The 19,705-nt window shown below is 45.4% G+C and overlaps 1 protein-coding gene across 1 annotated transcript in view; it reads right to left on the bottom strand.

The window, feature by feature from the left end:
- Positions 1-19,705, bottom strand: part of DDRGK1 (DDRGK domain containing 1) — a 47,317-nt gene that overhangs the window by 18,023 nt on the left and 9,589 nt on the right. The window contains exons 3-5 of the mRNA XM_063135396.1: positions 10,583-10,689; positions 8,625-8,726; positions 1,389-1,511 (exon numbers count right to left, since the gene is read on the bottom strand). Coding sequence (XP_062991466.1) covers positions 1,389-1,511; positions 8,625-8,726; positions 10,583-10,689 — 332 coding nt within the window. The remainder of the gene's footprint in view (positions 1-1,388; positions 1,512-8,624; positions 8,727-10,582; positions 10,690-19,705) is intronic.

The following is a 19,705-nucleotide window of genomic DNA, read 5'->3' as shown; positions in this document are numbered from 1 at the left end:
CAAGGGAAGCCCTGTATACAACAGGCTGCAATAGTCCAGTCTGGAAAGAACCAGGGCCTGGACTGTGGTGGTAAGATCAGCCTCTGACAGAAAGGGGCGAACTTGGCGGAGCACATGGAGTTGATAACAGCAACTCCGAACCACGGCCCCCACCTGTGATGACCTAGTTAGGGACTGGTCAAGAATAACACCCAGGTCCCGCGCCTCAGTCACAATCCTTGGTTGGATTCCTGAAATAGGCAGATCTACGAGCTCCTGCCTCAAATCTGCCAGCCGCTGACCTCATCCAATCACCATCAGCTCAGTCTTCTCCGGGTTAAGCTTTAGTTTACTCCTAGACATCCAGTTACAGATCTCAGCCAGGCACCAAGACAAGAGTAGCAACTGCCTCGCTGAGGTCAGACCCCACCGAGATGTAAACTCCTACAACTCCTATCAGCCCCAGCCAGCATGATGCAAGTCACAGCCTAACAAATTCCAGAGGGGCACAGGTCCCTCACTCCTGCACTGCACAACAGCCACAGAAGAATGCTTACATCCCTGAGTGGAGATGCCTGCAGGCATCAAGGCAGCCTTGGGGGGGGGGGAGACACTACAGGAAGGACGCTGCCATTACTTCTGACACCACAATGAAATAAAAAAAAGTTAAGCTGCCACCTACGTATTCTTGAAATATCAACTGTGGTCAAATAATAGCTGGCCAGCTGACTAGTCAATTAACAATATCTGACTAGTCCTTTCGCTGGTGCGCCAGAGGTCGCTGAGAGCCATTCAGGGCAAAGCTTCTCTGTGGTGCCCTCCCCCCCCCCCCAAACTGTGGAACAATCTCCCTGACGAGGCCCGCCTGGCGCCGACATTGTCATCTTTTCGGCGCCAGGTCAAGACTTTTCTGTTCTCCCAGGCATTTAGCGATACGTAATGAGCCTGGCTCTGTTTTTTTGGCTCATCGTTCGTAAAGCTGTTACCGGGGTTTTAAACGCATGTGCATGTTGCACGTTTTTGTGGGTTTTAATTTTTGTGTATTGTTTTTAAATGTTTTATCTTATGTGAACCGCCCGGCTACGGGGCGGTATACAAATGTAACAAAATAAATAAATAAAGCTGGTCTATTTCGCATATTCTTTGTTTTTGACGCATTTGATTTTTTCCTAGCACAACGCCGCGGCGCTTCATGCAATGGGGCATTTTGGACATCCGGCGATGCCGAGTCCTGCGGCTGTCTTCCCCACCTGCCTGCACTCCCTGTATCACACACACACAATTTTCAGAGCCATTTTTCCCCAGACAACGAACCCTCACAGCCCCTGTATTCTCGACTTCTCTTCTAGCAAGCCCTACAGCGACCACTCCTCAAAGCCCTTCACACACCAGCCAGGCACAGCCCGTACCTCGTCTTCTGTCATGGCTTCGTCCAGCCCTTCTTCTTCCACCACAAAGCTCTCCTTCAGCTTGAGATACTCCTCATGCTCCCGCTGTTCCTCCTCTTCTTTGGCCTTCTTCTTTTCCTCTTCCTGCAAGAGGGAAGGCGGGAGAGAACGGCAGTATTTAATCGTTGTGAGCCGCCCAGAGAACTTTGGCAGTACAGAAGTGTAATAAACAAGCACACAAACAACACTGCTTGTAACATCCCCCCATTTGTTTGGTCATTGTTATAAAACAGGGGTGCAGAACCTGAGCCCCAGGGGCCAAATCTGGCCGTCCTCAGTCCCCCGGGACGGCCGTACCTCTTCCCCATTCCCTGACCACCCAATCGTCCAGTGGGTACCCCAGCTTTCGTGCACTTTCCCCCCTAATTCTAAAACTCTTTTAAGGCGCAGTTGCTGGCAACCAGAGCTTTTCCAGCCCCGCCCCTTCTGCCTTCAGCCCCGCCCACCACTGACACGTGGCCCACGAGAACGTCTCCAAAATGGAACGTGGCTGAAATTTGGTCCTCCATCTATGTTAATGACTTATTATTTTGTTGTGTATTTTAAACTTTTTTTTTTTTTACATTTCTTTTCCTAGGTTTTACAAAGTATGTTTTAAACTTTGTAAGACCGTCTTGGGGCCCAGTATTGGGCAAAAGGCGGGATACAAATAAATATAATAATAATAACAACAACAACAACAACAACAAATCTACAAGCCACTGGAAAAAAAACCTCCACCAGATTAAAAACCAGCATTCAAACGATCTGTTTCAATGTTCAGCAGGGACAGGTCAATAATAATAATAATAATAATAATAATAATAATAATAATAATAATAAAAAACAAACCACAGGTCAGAACCCCCAAACCCCAACCTCCAAAGGAAAAAAAAGGTTGTCAGGCAATTGGGGGGGCTGTGGCTCAGAGCACATGCTATGCACACAGACGGTCCCAGCTTCAAATCAAGCCTTCTCAAGGTAGAATAATATTAATATAATAATAATAATAATAATAATAATTCTTTCCCCAAACCCCGGGGAGCTGCCGCCAGTGGGTGTCCTCTACACAATACACAACACGTCTCTTGGATTGACTTATCTCACGAGCCAGGGTTTTCACTTAGGGTCAGCGCGTTGCCTGCTTACCTTGCCGTGGGAACATCACTGAAGCCTGCCAGGAGAGAATGCTCCCCTGAGTTACACTGCTCATTTGACAAGCTGCCTGTTAAGCAATTCTGTTGCTAGAGTTGCTCACCAAGAGGAAGCCAAAACGCCCGCAGCGTCTGCTGGCTTTTGCAGAGGGGAAGGCAGAAAGGTCTTATACAGCGGCAAGCAGTTTTGCCAATTTGCGTACACCCCAGAGGATAGGACGTCTCTGCCCCTCAAGCCAAGCTATCCTTTTTTTCAGTTATCAGATTCAACCATGGTCTGGTGCAACATGTAGTGATGGCCACCAATCTGGATGGCTTTCAAGGTGGGTTGGATAAATTCCTGGAGGAGAAGGCCGTCCATGGCTACTTGTCCTAATAAGCTAGGTGCTACCTCCCACATCAGAGGCAGTAAGCCTGTATACACCAGTTGCTGGGGAACATGGGTGGGTGGGTGCTGTTGCACCATGCCCTGCTTTGTTGGTCCTTGGTCGTCATGCACTCCCTGAGACCAATTCTTAAACCCAAACTTCCCCCTACCTCGTTCGTTTTAAAAAAACACAGAACAAAGAAACACACATCTACGCCCACACCTGGGGAATGTTGCCTGGCTGTTCATTGAGCAAATAAGGGGTATACAATTAAAGATAACTTCCCTCCCAGCTTGGGAAGGCAGCTAAGAGAATATAAAAATAACATCTTGGATCACATCAAGTCCAGCATTCTGTTCACAATGGGCAACCAGCTATTGAGCAGGAACCGACAAGCAGGACATACAGTGCAACAGCACCCTCCCACCCATCACTAACCCTAACCCTAACCCATCACTACATCTTAAGAACATAAGAAGAGCCCTCACGCTGGATCAGACCGAGGGTCCATCTAGACCAGCACTCTGTTCATACAGTGGCTGACCAGCCATCGACAGGGATAAACAATCAGGACACGGTGCAACAGCACCCTCCCACCCATGTTCCCCAGCAACTGGTGCACACAGGCTTACTGCCTTGAATACTGGAGATAGCACCCAACCATCAGGGCTAGTAGCCATTGATAGCCTTCGCCTCCAGGAATTGATCCAACCCCCTTTTAAAGCCATCCCAATGGGTGGCCATCACTTCATCTTGTGGTAGTGAGTTCCATAATTTAACTCTGCGCTGTGTGAAGAAGTCCTTCCTTTTATTTGTCCTGAATCTCCCACCAATCAGCTTCATGAGATGACCCTGGGTTCTAGTATTTTGGGAGAGGGAGAAAATGTCTCCCTATCTGCATTCTCCACACCATGCATAATTTTGTACACCTCTATCATGTCTCCCCTTATCCTCCTTTTTTTCCAGGTTAAACAATCCCAGCTGTTGTCACCTTCCCTCATAGGTGAGATGCTCCAGCCCCTTCATCATTTTAGTTGCCCCTTCCTGCACTTTTCCCAGCTCTATAATATCCTTTTTCAGATGTGGTGACCAGAACTGTACACAGTATTCTAAGTGTGGTCGCACCATAGAGTTGTATAAAGGCGGTAAGATACTAGCAGTTTTATTCTCAATTCCTTTTCTTATAATGCCTAACATAGAGTTTGCCTTCTTTACAGTGGCCGCACACTGGGTTGACATTTTCATCGAGCTGTCCACCACAACCCCAAGATCTCTTTCTTGTTCGGTCACCGCCAGCTCGGATCCCATCAGGTTATACTCGAACATGGTTTTTTTTGCTCCAACGTGCATCACCTTACACTTGCTTCCATTGAACCGCATCTGCCATTTGGACGCCCACTCTCCCAGCGTGGAGAGATCCCTTTGGAGCTCTTCACAATCCCTTTGTGTTTTAACAACCTTAAATAATTTGGTGTCGGCGACAAACTTGGCCACTTCACTCCTCACTCCTAATTCCAGATCATTTATGAACAAGTTGAAAAGAATTGGTCCCAGTACCGATCCCTGTGGGACCCCACTATTGACTTCCCTCCATCGGGAGAATTGACCATTTATTCCTACTCTCTACTTTCTGTTCTTTAACCACTTACTGATCCATAAGAGGACCTCTCCTCTTATTCCATGTCTACTAAGTTTGTTCAGGAGTCTTTGGTGAGCGCCTTTATCAAAAGCGTTTTGGAAGTCCAAGTAAACAATGTCCACCGGATCACCCCTGTCTACATGTTTGTTGACATTCTCAAAGAATTCTAGTAGATTAGTGAGACAGGACTTGCCTTTGCGGAAGACGTGTTGTGGTAGCAAATTCCATAGTTTAATTATGTGCTCTTTATCTGTCCTAAATCTCCAATCAATCAGTTTCATGGGATGTCCTATTATGATGGAGGGAGGGAGAAAAATGTCTCCCTGTCCGTTTTCTCCACACCATGCATAATTTTGTACACCTCCATCACGTCTCCTTTTATTTGACGTTTTTCTAAGCTAAACTGTCTGAAAGGTTGTAAGCTTTTCTCATAGGGGAGTTACTCCAGCCCTATGGTCATTTTAATTGCCCTTTTCTGCACTTTCCCCAAATCGACAATATCCTTTTTCATGTGTTGTGACCAGAATGGTACACATATCTAAACAAGCATTTATTTAGCATGGAGCCTAGCTTTGGTGCTGTCCCCGAATTGCAAAGGAAGAGGACAGGAGGAAAGACTAAGAGAAAACATGGATAGATGAAGCCTTGGTTTTAAACAAGTACAAAATACAAGACTATAAAATATCTTTACTGCTTACATGGCATGCAAGTTAAGGCAGAAGCCTTAATTTACTGTTTCCATTTGGGGGTGCGTGAGTGCATTTGTTAGAATCTTAGAATCATAGAACAGCAGAGTTGGAAAGGGCCTACAAGGCCATCGAGTCCAACCCCCTGCTCAATGCAGGAATCCACCCGAAAGCATCCCTGACAGATGATTGTCCAGCTGCCTCTTGAAGGCCTCTAGTGTGGGAGAGCCCACAACCTCCCTAGGTAACCGATTTCATTGTCGTACTGCTCTAACAGTCAGTACGTTTTGCCTGATGTCCAGTTGGAATCTGGCTTCCTGTAACTTGAGCCCTTATATTCCGTGTCCTGCACTCTGGGAGGATCAAGAAGAGATCTTGGACCTCCTGTGTGTGACAACCTTTTAAGTATTTGAAGAGTGCTCTCATGTCTCCCCTCAATCTTCTCTTCTCCAGGCTAAACATGCCCAGTTCTTTCAGTCTCTCTTCATAGGACTTTGTTTCCAGACCCCTGATCATCCTGGTTGCTCAGGATGATCCTGGGCAACCTTAATCCTTAAAATTCTCTCTTCAGTGGAAAAGCCATATTCAAATGTATCCATCTAAAGTTAGGCTGGTTACAATGGAGAAAGCTTGCAACGCAAAGGAAGCACCATGCAATGGAAGGCAGGATATTATTTTTTTTACATTAAAGTACCGGAGGCCCCTTGCAAGATGTCGATCTCAAATGTGCGACATTTGCTCTCGCTGATCATGTATGTGTGGTAAACCATTTCCTCCACCGAAAAAACTCCGCAGGCAAAAGGGAAATTCCCAGGGCCGTGCAAGGCGGAGGCAAAGAGTCCTTGCAGGGTTGGAGCATCTATTGGGGCCGCTGGGGCTTTTGAGAGGAAATAAGCTCAATTAAAATATATATGTTTGAGTTTCCAATGACAGAAGTAGTCAGGGCACTTGACCGGTTCCTTCTCCTTCTAAAATTATAACCAAGAAAATGCAACGTTTGCGCCCAGAAAAAAACTATGCCTAGCCTAGCAAATAAGTACAAAATATTGACCAGCCCACACAATCAACAACAAATCCTTATTCTAGTTCTGTTAGTGTTGCAGCTCAGGAAGTGTGGAGAAACAAAGGAGGGCTGGTGAAAATTGTCCCTCTCCAAGCAAACGGCACTTAGCGTTCCGCCCTTTCTGCCCTATCACGGGCATCTTTAATCAGAAGTAAGCCCAGCTGAGTTTTCTTATAAATAAAAATATATACATACATAAATTTGTATATATCCATTTAAAAAAAAACACTCAAAAATAAATAAAAAGAGAGGTAAGCCCAGCTGAATTAGACAGGCTTTTCTCATAGGACTGCAGGTCTTAGTCATTTAAGTGAGGCCAAGTTTGGGGATTTCAGAATAAGACAGGTCCATAGAAAACAGATGTTGCATTTCAGAGAAAGAAAGAAAAAAAACCGGATCGCTGGCACTTTGCTAGAGCAAGAAGCACCTCTCCAGAACGGATAGATCCGACTGGCTCCCAGGCTAGCCATGTGAAAAATTACGTTTATCTTCCTTGGCACGACCTCATATATTTTATTATTGAGGGGAAACCTGATAGCACTCTTCAAATACTTAAAAGGTTGCCACACAGAGGAGGGCCAGGATCTCTTCTCGATCCTCCCAGAGTGCAGGACATGGAATATAAGGGCTCAAGTTCCAGCTGGACATCAGGAAAAACTTCCTGACTGTTAGAGCAGTACGACAATGGAAACAGTTACCTAGGGAGATTGTGGGCTCTCCTACACTAGAGGCATTCAAGAGGCAGCTGGACAACCATCTGTCAGGGATGCTTTAGGGTGGATTCCTGCATTGAGCAGGGGGTTGGACTCGATGGCCTTGTAGGCCCCTTCCAACTCTGCTGTTCTATGATTCTATGATTCCATAATTCAATACATTCCTGCCCCGTGTATAACTTTCGCTCCTCCATCTCCATCACTCCCAGTTCTTGGGAAGTCTTAAATGCCTTCAACTTTTTCTCCCTCGCTGTCCCTGATGCCTAGGATTCCCTCCCAGAACATCTGCATCCTGCCGCCTCCAACCTCCATTATCCCCAGCCAGCATGCCAATTGACTGGCATGATGGGAGTTGTAGTCCAACACATCTAGCAGGGCCCAATTTGGGGAAGGCTAAATTTCATGATTCCACCTCTCTCTTCTTTTAACTCCCACCCCCACAAAGTCCCATCTTTTCCATGAAGCTTTTGGAAAACACCTAAACACACCTACTAGGGAGTAAGCTCCAATGAACACAGTGGGACTTACTTCTAAGTAAACATGATTGCGATTACATTGGTAATATGGTGCAATTGTACTCCTTCCTCCCCCTCCTGTGTTGAATTTTGCTTGGCTGAAAGATGTAGTGGTGAAATGGGAAAAGGGGTGGAAATACTGGTGACTGTATCTCTGTCAATAGCCACACAGAGATAAGGGCAATGCTTAAGATATCTTTAATATAATGAGCACGAAAGCTATTCCGTATACTTCAAATGAATCTGAACTATATAGTGTTACATAAAACCAACAGTAAAAGCAATAAAACCAAATGCGTTTCGACCATGCAAGGTCTTCTTCAGTGGTATAATACATGCAAAACAATATTTTTGAATCATCTTAGCCGCTTCACACTGTTGCTTTCTGAAGGCTGAAAATAGCCTACTGAATTCTAGATGTTATAAAGCTTATAGCTTTCGAATAGGCCTTCAGCAGCCTGAACAACACACTGAAAATTACAAGCTGTGCTAGACCTGCAGCATAAAGAAAACAGCTCATTGTCACTTCAAAACGACCTTGCCAGGTGGGACATGAGGACCTATTCAAAAGCTATAAGCTTCATAACATCTAGAATTCAGTAGGCTATTTTCAGCCTTCAGAAAGCAACAGTGTGAAGTGGCTAAGACGATTCAACATTTATTTATTTTTGCATTTTATGTGTATGTATATATTGTATTATACCACTGAAGAAGACCTTGCATGGTCGAAACGCGTTTGGTTTTATTGCCCCAAGCCTGAGTGCTGGTGAGGAGGGGGAAAAGGAAAGGCAGCAGGAGAGAGAGGGGCGGGCGGGCGGGCGGGCGGGAGGGAGAAGGTGGTGGTGAGGCGGGTGAGGGGAAGCTAAGGGATTGAATAGAGGGGCGGGGAATGTGGAGGGGTGTGTGAAAGGAAGAGAGGGAGGGAAGGGGAGGGAAGGGTGGCTCTGGCCCCATCCACTTTGTGTCCAGCCCCATGGAACACTGACATGAAGCCTCCGGAATGTTTCTCCAGCAGGGCACGGGAGGCCTCTGGCCGAAAAGGCTTCCCCGCCCCTGTTCTAGCCCAAGGCCAACGCCCACCTCTTTCTCCTCCTCCTGCCGCAGCCGCTCCTCCTCCTTGCGCCGCTCCTCCTCTCGCTTCTGCTCGAGCTTTTTTCGTTCTTCCCGCTCCGCTTCGTCAGCCTGTGGAAGTTTAAGAGCGGGGCGATCAGCCCAATGTTATTCTTCGGAGGTTCTTATGTTAAACAAATGAATCATCTCTGGAGGCTGCACAAGTTGGTATACCAATACCCAAGGGTATCAGAACTCAACCAGTATTAGCAAGTGCTTTAAATCCATTCTTCCATCTAGACATAAGAAGCAAAAGTTCTACGGCAAAGGAATACCGAAGCGGGAACCAGCAGTACGCAAAAATATACAAAAAATAGAAGAAATTGTAGGAATGGAGATTGAAGAGACACCTATAGTGGCATTGTTATCATTATATGGAGAATTAAACTGTAATAAAGAGACAAAAGAATTGATAACGAATTTGCTGACGGCAGCAAGGTTAATGATACCTCGGAACTGGAAGGTTCAAGGGGATTACCATATAGAAGATTGGTATAAAGAGATACGGGACATTGCTATTAATGATAAATTAACATGTAATATAAAAGTGAGAAGAGGAATAACAAAAACAAATGATTTCGAAGGAATATGGAAACAGTTTCTAGAATTTGTTTTATCTAAGGGGAGTGAGAAACCACCTCCAGAAGAAACAATGAGATTTTGGAAACAGGAATAGATCCCGGGGTGGGGGGTGCACTTTTATGTTAAGTATGATTATGTTAACAGGTTAAATTAGAAAATAGGCTATTAAGGTTATTCAACATTTATGTATTATATTGTTTTCTTATTGTATTGATGTATGTTTAAAAATATATATATACATACACACAAAAAATGTATAAAAACGACCAGATGCCTGCATGCATACACTTCTCTCACTCTAATATCCAAAGACGACAGAGAAGCTATGGAGAAATCAGAAATTTGGGGGAGGGGGGAGAAACTGAAATATATGCAATACTTAACTTGTTTATCAGACCTACCTACTTGCATCACTGATAACACATGCACACACAAATAAAAATGGTACTATTGGATGTATTCATGGAGCAATTCAATGTCCCTGTTCAGAAGTCACCTTAAATCACGGCTTTAACCATGGTGGTTAAGCCAGAAAGCCGTGCTGTGTTCAGAAGACACTTTAAATCATGGCTTTAACCATGGTGAAGAAAGCAAAAAGCCTTATTCACCGTGGTTAAAGCTATGGTTTAAGGTGTCTTCTGAACAGGCCCGATGTATGTTTTCTCGGAGGTTAGACCCACTCTGTGCAGTGTAGCTTATTCCCAGATAAGCACGCATAGGATTGCAACCTCAGAAGTATAAGTGTACATGTATAAGTTTAGTACATGTGAAATGGCAAATAAATAATAATAAATATACTAAATCTTCCCAAAAGTGGGGGGGGGAGAAAGGTGTAGCTGTCTTAGGGATCTCCGTTCCCAGGAAATCTGTTCCTTTTTGGGCCTGCTGGAGTCCCGTCGTGTGCTTGACTAAGCTTGCATTTGTGAACGAGCGATTTGCGTAATTTGCGGAAATTACAACCAGAATCTGCACAAATTGCTGCTGTAATTTGCACCAATAAAAAAAAACCCCACCGGAAATCCACTAGCTGGCCCGACTTAGAAAGTGGAGGAGTAAGCTGACCACTGTCATTTAAAGATGTAATAGAGAGGGGATATTGTTACCAAGATCACATGGAGCAACCAGCAGTGTTTTTCACTGCTCTTGCCAGGTGGCTCTCTTGCCGTTTTAAACAACCCCACATGCTGAAGCAACTCTGCCGCGTTTGGACAACACAACAAGCCACGCTAAATAATCCTACCACAAGCCATGGGTTCTCAGGGTGGCTTGTTTGCGAAAAACAACCCATGACAGAACCAGCGCCCCTTCCTCTTTATGTTTTGTTATAAGCGGCAGAGAACACTCACCTCTCGTTGAGATTTTCTTGCTTGCTTCTCCTCTAACTTCCGCTGTTTCTTTGCTCCAACCTTCCCAGAAATCTGTGGCTCGGCTGCTTCGGTTTCATCGTTCTCCTCTGCATTATTTATTTTAAATGGTTAAAAAGAAGGACAAAAAGAAAAAAAGAAAACGGAGAAGAGAAACAGTCCATTATCAAAAAGATCTCACCACAGTGAGATCCACTGATACCTTCCTTATCTTTCAGAAAACTTCTTAAGTCTTTCCAGACCAGAAGGATTTTTGATAGTGAGGCTGGTGCAATTCACGTAAGCAATCCTGTTTGGATTTTATTATGTTTATCCATAATAGTTACTAATTCCTCACGTATGTGAGCGCACACTGTATTCTTATTTAGTTGCTGAGAGAACCCTTTGCATAGGGTTGTATTCTTATTTAGTTGCGTATCTAGCTTGGGAAATGAATGTAATGCATAAAATACTGGGGTTTGGATGCAAACCTGCATGCCAGAAGATGACAAACTCATGTTCAGGTAGGATAGGAACACAAGGCAATGAACTGAGTCACAAGGCATAGGAAAACTACAAGCCCCATCCACCCCTTTATTTATTTATTTATTACATTTTTATACTGCCCAATAGCCGAAGCTCTCTGGGCGGTTCACAAAAATTAAAACCATAGTAAAACAATCAACAAGTTAAAAGCACAAATACAAAATACAGTATAAAAAGCACAACCAGGATAAAACCACGCAGCAAAATTGATATAAGATTAAAATACAGAATTAAAACAGTAAAATTTAAATTTAAGTTAAAATTAAGTGTTAAAATACTGAGTGAATAAAAAGGTCTTCAGCTGGCGATGAAAGGAGTACAGTGTAGGCGCCAGGCGGACCTCTCTGGGGAGCTCATTCCACAGCTGGGGTGCCACAGCGGAGAAGGCCCTCCTCCTAGTAGCCACCTGCCTCACTTCCTTTGGCAGGGGCTCACGGAGAAGGGCCCCTGTAGATGATCTTAAGGTCCAGGCAGGTACATACGGGAGGAGGCGTTCCTTCAAATAACCTGGCCCCAAACTGTTTAGGGCTTTAAATGTCAATACCAGCACTTTGAATCGGGCCCGGACCTGGACTGGCAGCCAATGAAGTTGTAAAAGGACTGGCATAAAATGATCTCACCAGCCAGTCCCTGTTAGTAAATGGGCTGCCCTGTTTTGTACCAGCTGAACCTTCCAGACCGTTTTCAAAGGCAGCCCCACGTATAATGCATTGCAGTAATCCAAACGAGAGGTTATCAGAGCATGGATAACTGTAGCTAGGCTATCTCTGTCCAGATAAGGGCGTAGTTGGTATATCAACCTAAGCTGATAAAAGGTGCTCTTTGCCACGGAGTTCACCTGTGCCTCAAGTGACAGTTCTGGATCCAAGAGCACCCCCAAACTACGGACCCAATCCTTTAGGGAGAGTGCAACCCCGTTCAGGACAGGGCAAATATCACCTCGCCGGACAAATGAACCACCCGCTAACAGTACCTCCGTCTTGTCTGGATTGAGTCTCAGGAAATGATGCTCCTGAACAGGCCCATGTGAATCCGGGGCACGTTGGAATAAGCTCATGAGGATCCCTCCTGCCTTCAATAAGCCCTCTCTGCTACTGTCACCCTACAGCTTCTTAATGGTACATTGGCTTAGGAAGCAGGGAAGGGAGAGGGTGAGTGCCCCATGACCCCCATCATGACCCTCCCTGGACCTGAATTCAGAGGACTTTGGAACCGACTCATAATGGGTCTAGCTTTCTGAACCGGGGGGAGTTCATAGCCTTTAGTTAAAGCTCAACTAAAAAGTTTTCTTTTTCCTAAAGCTTTTAAAACTTGATGTTGTGCAGACTTTATACTGTTAGTTTTACCCTACCCTGTGCCTGCTTACCCTACCCTGTGCCTGTTTGCATTCTCTTCCCCTCCTTATTGTTTTACTATGATTTTATTAGATTGTAAGCCTATGCGGCAGAGTCTTGCTATTTACTGTTTTACTCTGTACAGCACCATGTACATTGATGGTGCTACATAAATAAATAAATAAATAAATAAATAATAATAATAATAATAGCCTAAACCCTCAATTTTGAAATTTGCCCCAACCTACTTATTCATTATTTATTTATCACATTTATATCCTGGCTTTTTTCCTCCAAGGAACCCAAGGAGGCGTACATAATCCTCCTCCTCCTCTCCATGTTATCCTCACAACAACAACCCTGCAAGGTAGTTTGGGCTGAGAGTCTGTGACTGGCCCAAAGTCACCCAGTGCGTTTCCATGGCTGAATGGGGACTAGAACCCGGATCTCCCAACTCCCAGTCCAACATCTTTGCCACTACACCACACTGGCTCTACACATATGCCTGCAGTTTTTTTCTGACCCTGGTTATCTGGAAACAAAGCCCTATGAAGAGAGACTGAAAGAACTGGGCATGTTTAGCCTGGAGAAGAGAAGATTGAGGGGAGACATGAGAGCACTCTTCAAATACTTGAAAGGTTGTCACACAGAGGAGGGCCAGGATCTCTTCTCCATCATCCCAGAGTGCAGGACACGGAATAACGGGCTCAAGTTAAAGGAAGCCAGATTCCAGCTGGACATCAGGAAAAACTTCCTGACTGTTAGAGCAGTACGACAATGGAATCAGTTACCTAGGGAGGTTGTGGGCTCTCCCACACTAGAGGCCTTCAAGGGGCAGCTGGACAACCATCTGTCAGGGATGCTTTAGGGTGGATTCCTGCATTGAGCAGGGGGTTGGACTCGATGGCCTTGTAGGCCCCTTCCAACTCTGCTATGATTCTATGTGCTGTTGTTCCTGTTCAAAGATGCTGGCAGTTATAACACAAGACCAAGAGAAGATCCTCGGCCAACGCGTGGCTTTAATTGTGTGTGCCTGCTTTTAAATGAGGAGTGTATTCATGTCATCCTGACTCTTCCACAGTCTGAGTGGGAGAGTCCCTCTCTCCTGCCATGACTGTCATCAGATGACCCCATGCTGCAATCAATACGGTAAGGTGTTATTCACACAAAGACCTTTTCCAGACATTACGAGCATAAGATGCTTTTCGACTAACCACAATCCATCTCTATGCCCAAACTGGGAACTACCATTCTTTTTAAACTATGGTTTATCTAAACAAGCCAGGATCAGAAGCCACAGTTCAAAGGTGGCCTGTTCAGACAAACAGTATTCAGAACAAACCAGTTTATCTTGGTTTGGACATAATGACAAACCATGGTTAGGTGAAAGCGGCAACAAATGCTTTTGATCTTTTCTTCGGCGCTGCACCGGAGAAGAGTGGAGGGGGAAATGCATGAGCCTGAGGCTTGTCATGTAGCACTAACCCAGTGATCTTCACTATTTCCCAAGGAGAAATCATTTTGGCACTGAGGCCAGCTTTTCCAGGGCATTTGGGGTGGGGGAAAAACCCTTTTCCTCTTGCCCTGGCAGGCAAATTCTGACAAACTCGCTTGAACATTCCCTTTTCCCTCCACCTCTGTCGCCTGCGCAATGCACCACTGCAGCTAGCCAATCATGCGCCTCTTTGCCTCTTGGGCTCCTCCCCCACTGTAGGCTGACTTATTTAATATTGCATTTATACCCCGCCTCTTTTCCTCCAAGGAACCCAAGGTGGCGTACATAATCCTCCTCCTCTCCATTTCATCCTCACAACAACAACCCTGTGAGGTGGGTTGGGCTGAGAGTCTGTGACTGGCTCAAAGTGTCGAGGAAATGTGTGAATGGGCTGTTTTATCTGTGCCCACCCTGTTTTGGCTGCTTCATCGTCGTTTGAAACTTAATATGGCAAAAACTGAACTGCTTGTTTTTCCTCCTAAACCTTCTCCTCACCTCTCATTCTCTCTCACTGTCAACGATGTCACGCTTACTCCAGTCAAGGAAGCTCGTAGTCTTGGCTTTATATTTGATTCCTCGCTCTCCTTTATTCCTCATATTGAGGCTGTAGCTAAACCCTGTCGTTTCTTCCTGTATAATATTGCCAGGATTCGATCATTTTTGTCTGTCTCTTCTGCCAAGACTCTCGTTCACGCACTGGTTATCTCTCGGTTGGACTACTGCAACCTCCTTCTCTCTGGCCTCCCCTCGTCTCACATCAGTCCGCTGGTCTCTGTCCACCACTCTGCCTCTAAGATCATCTTCTTGGCCCGCCGCTCTGACCATGTCACTCCACTTCTGAAATCTCTTCATTGGCTTCCAATTCACTCCAGAATCCAATATAAACTTCTCCTGTTGACCTTCAAAGCTTTTCACAGCCTAGCTCCTGCCTATCTCTCCTCTCTCATCTCACACTATTGCCCCGCTCATGCTCTCCGCTCCTCTGATGCCATGCTTCTCGCCTGCCCAAGGACCTCCACTTCCCTTACTCGGCTTCGTCCTTTTTCTTCTGCTGCCCCTTACGCCTGGAACGCTCTTCCAGAACACTTGAGAACTACCAACTCAATCACTGCTTTTAAAACTCAGCTAAAAACTTTTCTTTTCCCTACAGCTTTTAAATATTGAGTTTGTTCTGACTCTATACTGTTAGCTTCACCCTACCCGGTGCCTGTTTACACTTCCCTGTGCCTGTTTGCATTCTCCTTCCCTCCTTATTGTTTACTACAACTTTATTAGATTGTAAGCCTATGCGGCAGGGTCTTGCTATTTACTGTGTAATCTGTACAGCACCATGTACATTGATGGTGCTATATAAATAATAATAATAATAATAATAATAATAATAATAATAATAATAAAGTTCTATAGCAATTTGACCCAAACTGTAGCTGAAAATATATTGAGCAACACTTGCTCAGCCAACAAGAAGTGTTGACATATTAGTCAGAGTGTGAGCCTCCCAGCGAGGACAGGAAGAGTAGTAACCACAAAGGAACAGATGTTCCAGGATTGCAATACCCATCTATGTATTGTTTTTCTAGTCTTAGAATTATCTGCACTCTACACATGCATAAATGCCTTGTTTATCATTGGTTACTGTATTGCAAAACTGTATTATGATTGGTTTATTATATGAGGAAGTTCTGTTGTTGCTTCTGTTACTTATAAGTATCTTAGCTTTGCCTGCAACTAGTGGGCAGTCCTTCAGATCCTCTAGGGCAGCCTTCCTCAACCTAGGGCACTCCAGATGTGTTGGACTGCACCTCTCAGAATGCCACAGCCAGCCGAGCTGGCTGGGGCATTCTGGGAGTTGTAGTCCAACACATCTGGAACGCCCCAGGTTGAGGAAGGCTGCTCTAGGGTTTGCCACCTTGCAGCACTGCAGGCTGCTCGTAATAAAACTTTTCCAAGATGAGAGAAATGGTGTCTGGAGAGTCTTTGACCGCCACTCAGCGAACCAAGGGAACCTGCCCTTTCGGTTTCCTCCACAAAAGTCACCCAGTGGGTTTCCATGGCCAAGTGGGGACTAGAACCCAGATCGCCCGACTCTCAGTCTGACACTTTAGCCACTACACCCGTGTTTCCCTCTATCCTGCACCAACCACCTTACAGCAGACAAGCGGCAGGTCTCCTGACTCCCTACCTCCAAAGCTTCCTTCGGTAGCCCAGATCACAGCTGCTGCTGCTGCACCACAAATGCAAAGAACAAGGAGAAGCTAGAGACCCCCTGATGGCACTGAGCAGCCTCTCCAAAGAGAGAGAGGCGCGCACACATGAAGTGCCACATTTGAAGTATTTTGGGGCTGCCAGTGGCCCTCGGGCCTTGCAAAAAACAGCACTGCACTAAACTATAAGACTGAAAGCAAAGTGTTCCCAACTTCATTTCACAATACGAAGCTGCCACGGTCCAGCCACGGTCGAGTGGCAATATCTGACCAGGCAATTGACCAGCACCCAAAGCCTAATGGATCCTTGACTCATTCACCCAGTGTGCACTCCTTTGCTGAAATGGAAGATTCAACACCAGGCCTTTGAGATTACTTCAAGGGGGTTCAGTTCTTTGACAGAAATTATAAGCAGCCTGGCCTGAAAAAAACATCAAAAGCATTTTTCTGATTTCGTTCTTTTTGAAATGCCTTCACACTTCAAAGAGATACACCCGAAGTTGAAAAGTTCAGGGTTGTCAATTTGCCATCTGCACGCTGCTAAATGCAATCACGAATTCAGCCGGCGCACAGTCGAGGCAGAACAAAGAGAAAGTTCTCCCATTTTCAAAGCGGAAACGCACGGGCCCCCCTATCAAAAAGGAAGGCATCCAGAGGTCACATGCTTATTAGGAGCTGGCAATTTCTCAGCAAAGAAACATCCTTGGTGTAAAATTTATCCTGACGGGAAAGAGTTGCAGCAGACCTAGCTTAGCACAGGGCCCAAACATGAAAGTTGCAGGACCAAATTACGCACAGTGATTTGCATACCGAAGGTCCCAGGTTCAAACCCTGCCCAGTTAAAGTATCTCAAGTGTCACCAGCTGGGAAGATCTCCGGGGAGCTCCTTCCAGGAGGCATAGATATCTCTGGGCTGGAGAACTACAGCTACGAATTCACCACCACGAGTACCACTTCCGCAAAAGCTTATGCCATAAGGAATTTGATCATCTTTAATGTGCCACGAGAGTCTTCTTTGTTTTTACTACCATTGGGTGATGTGATGGTCACCAACTTGGTCAGCTTTAAAAGAGAACTAGACGAATTCACAGCGAATAAGGCTATTTATCTGCATCATGTACATGACAGCTGCACATTACCTCCAGTATCGGAGACAGCATGGCTCTGTAGACCAGATGCTGGGGAATATTTCTTCATCTATCTATCTATCTATCTATCTATCTATCTATCTATCTATCTATCTCACTTATATACTGCCCCCATAGCCAGGGCTCTCTGGGTAGTTTACAGAAATTCTAAAATTAAGATAAAAACGAGTATACAAAATTTTAAATTCTAAAACACAGAACATACATACATAAAGCATTAAAAACTGTTTAAAAACTAAACATGTGGGTGATTAAGATGTGCTGCCATATGCCTGGGCAAAGAGGAAAGTCTTAACTTGGCGCCAGAAAGATAGCAGCGTTGGTGCCAGGCGAGCCTCGTCAAGGAGATCGTTCCATAGTCTGGGGGCCACCACCGAAAAGGCCCTGTCCCTTGTTGTCACACTCCGAGCCTCTCTCGGAGTAGGCACCCGGAGGAGGAACTTAGATGTTGAACGTAGTGACTGGGTATATTCACGTCAGGAGAGGCGTTCCGTCAGGTATTGTGGTCCCAAGCCGTGTAAGGCTTTATAGGTCAAAACCAGCACCTTGAATTGGGCTCGGAAACATACAGGCAGCCAGTGCAAGCAGACCAGAGCAGGTGTTATATGGTTGAACCTTCTGGTTCCCGAAATCAATCTGGCCGCTGCATTTTGCATGAGCTGCAGCTTTCTTCTTCTTCTTCTTCTTCTTCTTCTTATTTGCATTTGTATACTGCCCCATAGCCAAAGCTCTCTGGGCGGTTCACATAAGATAAAAACACTTAAAAACGATATACAAAAATTAAAAACCACAAAAACATGCAAAGTGCACATACATTTAAAACCACTATAATACTACAATACTACAAACGATGAGCCAAAAAACAGACCCAGGCTCATTACATATTGCTAAATGCCTAGGAGAAAAGTTTTGACCTGGCGCCGAAAAGATGACAATGTCAGTGCCAGGCGGGCTTCGTCAGGGAGATTGTTCCACAGTTGGGGGGCCAACAGAGAGAAGGCCCTCTCTCTTGTTGCCACTCTCCGAGCTTCCCTTGGAGTAGGCAGCTACAGGAGGACCTTAGATGTTGAACGTAGTGTTTGGGTAGGTTCATGTCAGGAAAGGCGTTCTGTCAGGTATTGTGGTCCCAAGCTGTGTAAAGCTTTATAGGTTAAAACCAGCACCTTGAATTGGGCTCAGAAACATACAACATAATTGCCACTTGCTGTGGGCTTCCTAGAGGCATCTGGTAGGCCACTATGGGGGAAAGGATGCCAGACTTTGGTCTGATCCAGCAGGGCTGTTTTTGTGTTCTGACTCGGTGTAAGGGGCTTGGTGTCCTTAAAAAAATCAAAAGACTCCATATAAATCTCGTTAGAACCAGAAGATAAACCGCATCTCTAAGTCTGGGGTAAGTAATGTTGGTATTGCTGTAAAACCGGTTTCTGCCGAAAACTGTGGGCTCTGCTGAGTTGTTTGATTTCTGGAGGCTCATACCTCCGCCTTATATTTTTGAACAGGTTACTTGTCCGTTGCCCTGCCTTCCACGGCAGGCATTTTGTGGTGGTGCCCAGGACAGTTTCTTAAATTGGTTAAGAAGTCCCAAATGGTTACCTACTCCTGCTCTAGGTTTTGCAGAGCTAGGCGATCTATGAGCGAAGTCAAATTCATCAGGAACAAACAAACCACACCCAGACTAGATTCTAGATGTGCTGATTTCCTGGGGGGAAAACACCCTACCAATTTCTGTCCAAGCGGCTGGGAAGAGGCTACAATACTATCACGGCTAAAGGAGAGTGCATGCATCACAAGGGGTGACCATGCGATGGTTTACAGAAAATGGCTTTTGATTGCCTTCCGACTGATTATGTTGTTTGTTGTTTATTCGTTCAGTCGCTTCCGACTCTTCGTGAGTTCACGGACCAGCCCACGCCAGAGCTTTCTGTCGGCCGTCGCCACCCCTAGCTCCCCCAAGATCGAGTCCGTCACCTCCAGAATATCCTCCATCCATCTTGCCCTTGGTCGGCCCCTCTTCCTTTTGCCTTCCACTTTCCCTAGCATCAGCCTCTTCTCCTGTCTTCTCATTATGTGGCCAAAGTACTTCAGTTTTGCCTTTAATACCATTCCCTCAAGTGAGCAGTCTGGCTTTATTTCCTGGAGTATGGACTGGTTTGATCTTCTTGTAGTCCAAGGCACTCTCAGAATTTTCCTCCAACACCACAGTTCAAAAGCATCTATCTTCCTTCACTCAGCTTTCCTTATGGTCCAGCTCTCGCAGCCATAGGTTACTACGGGGAATACCATTGCTTTAACTATGCGGACCTTTGTTGTCAGTGTGGTGTCTCTGCTCTTAACTATTTTATCGAGATTTGTCATTGCTCTCCTCTCAAGAAGTAAACGTCTTCTGATTTCCAACAAGC

Source organism: Elgaria multicarinata, chromosome 10 (assembly GCF_023053635.1).
Source record: "Elgaria multicarinata webbii isolate HBS135686 ecotype San Diego chromosome 10, rElgMul1.1.pri, whole genome shotgun sequence".
Lineage (NCBI taxonomy): Eukaryota > Metazoa > Chordata > Lepidosauria > Squamata > Anguidae > Elgaria > Elgaria multicarinata.
The sequence above is the reverse complement of the archived record's forward strand: the minus strand, read 5'-3'. Positions and strand labels throughout refer to the sequence as shown.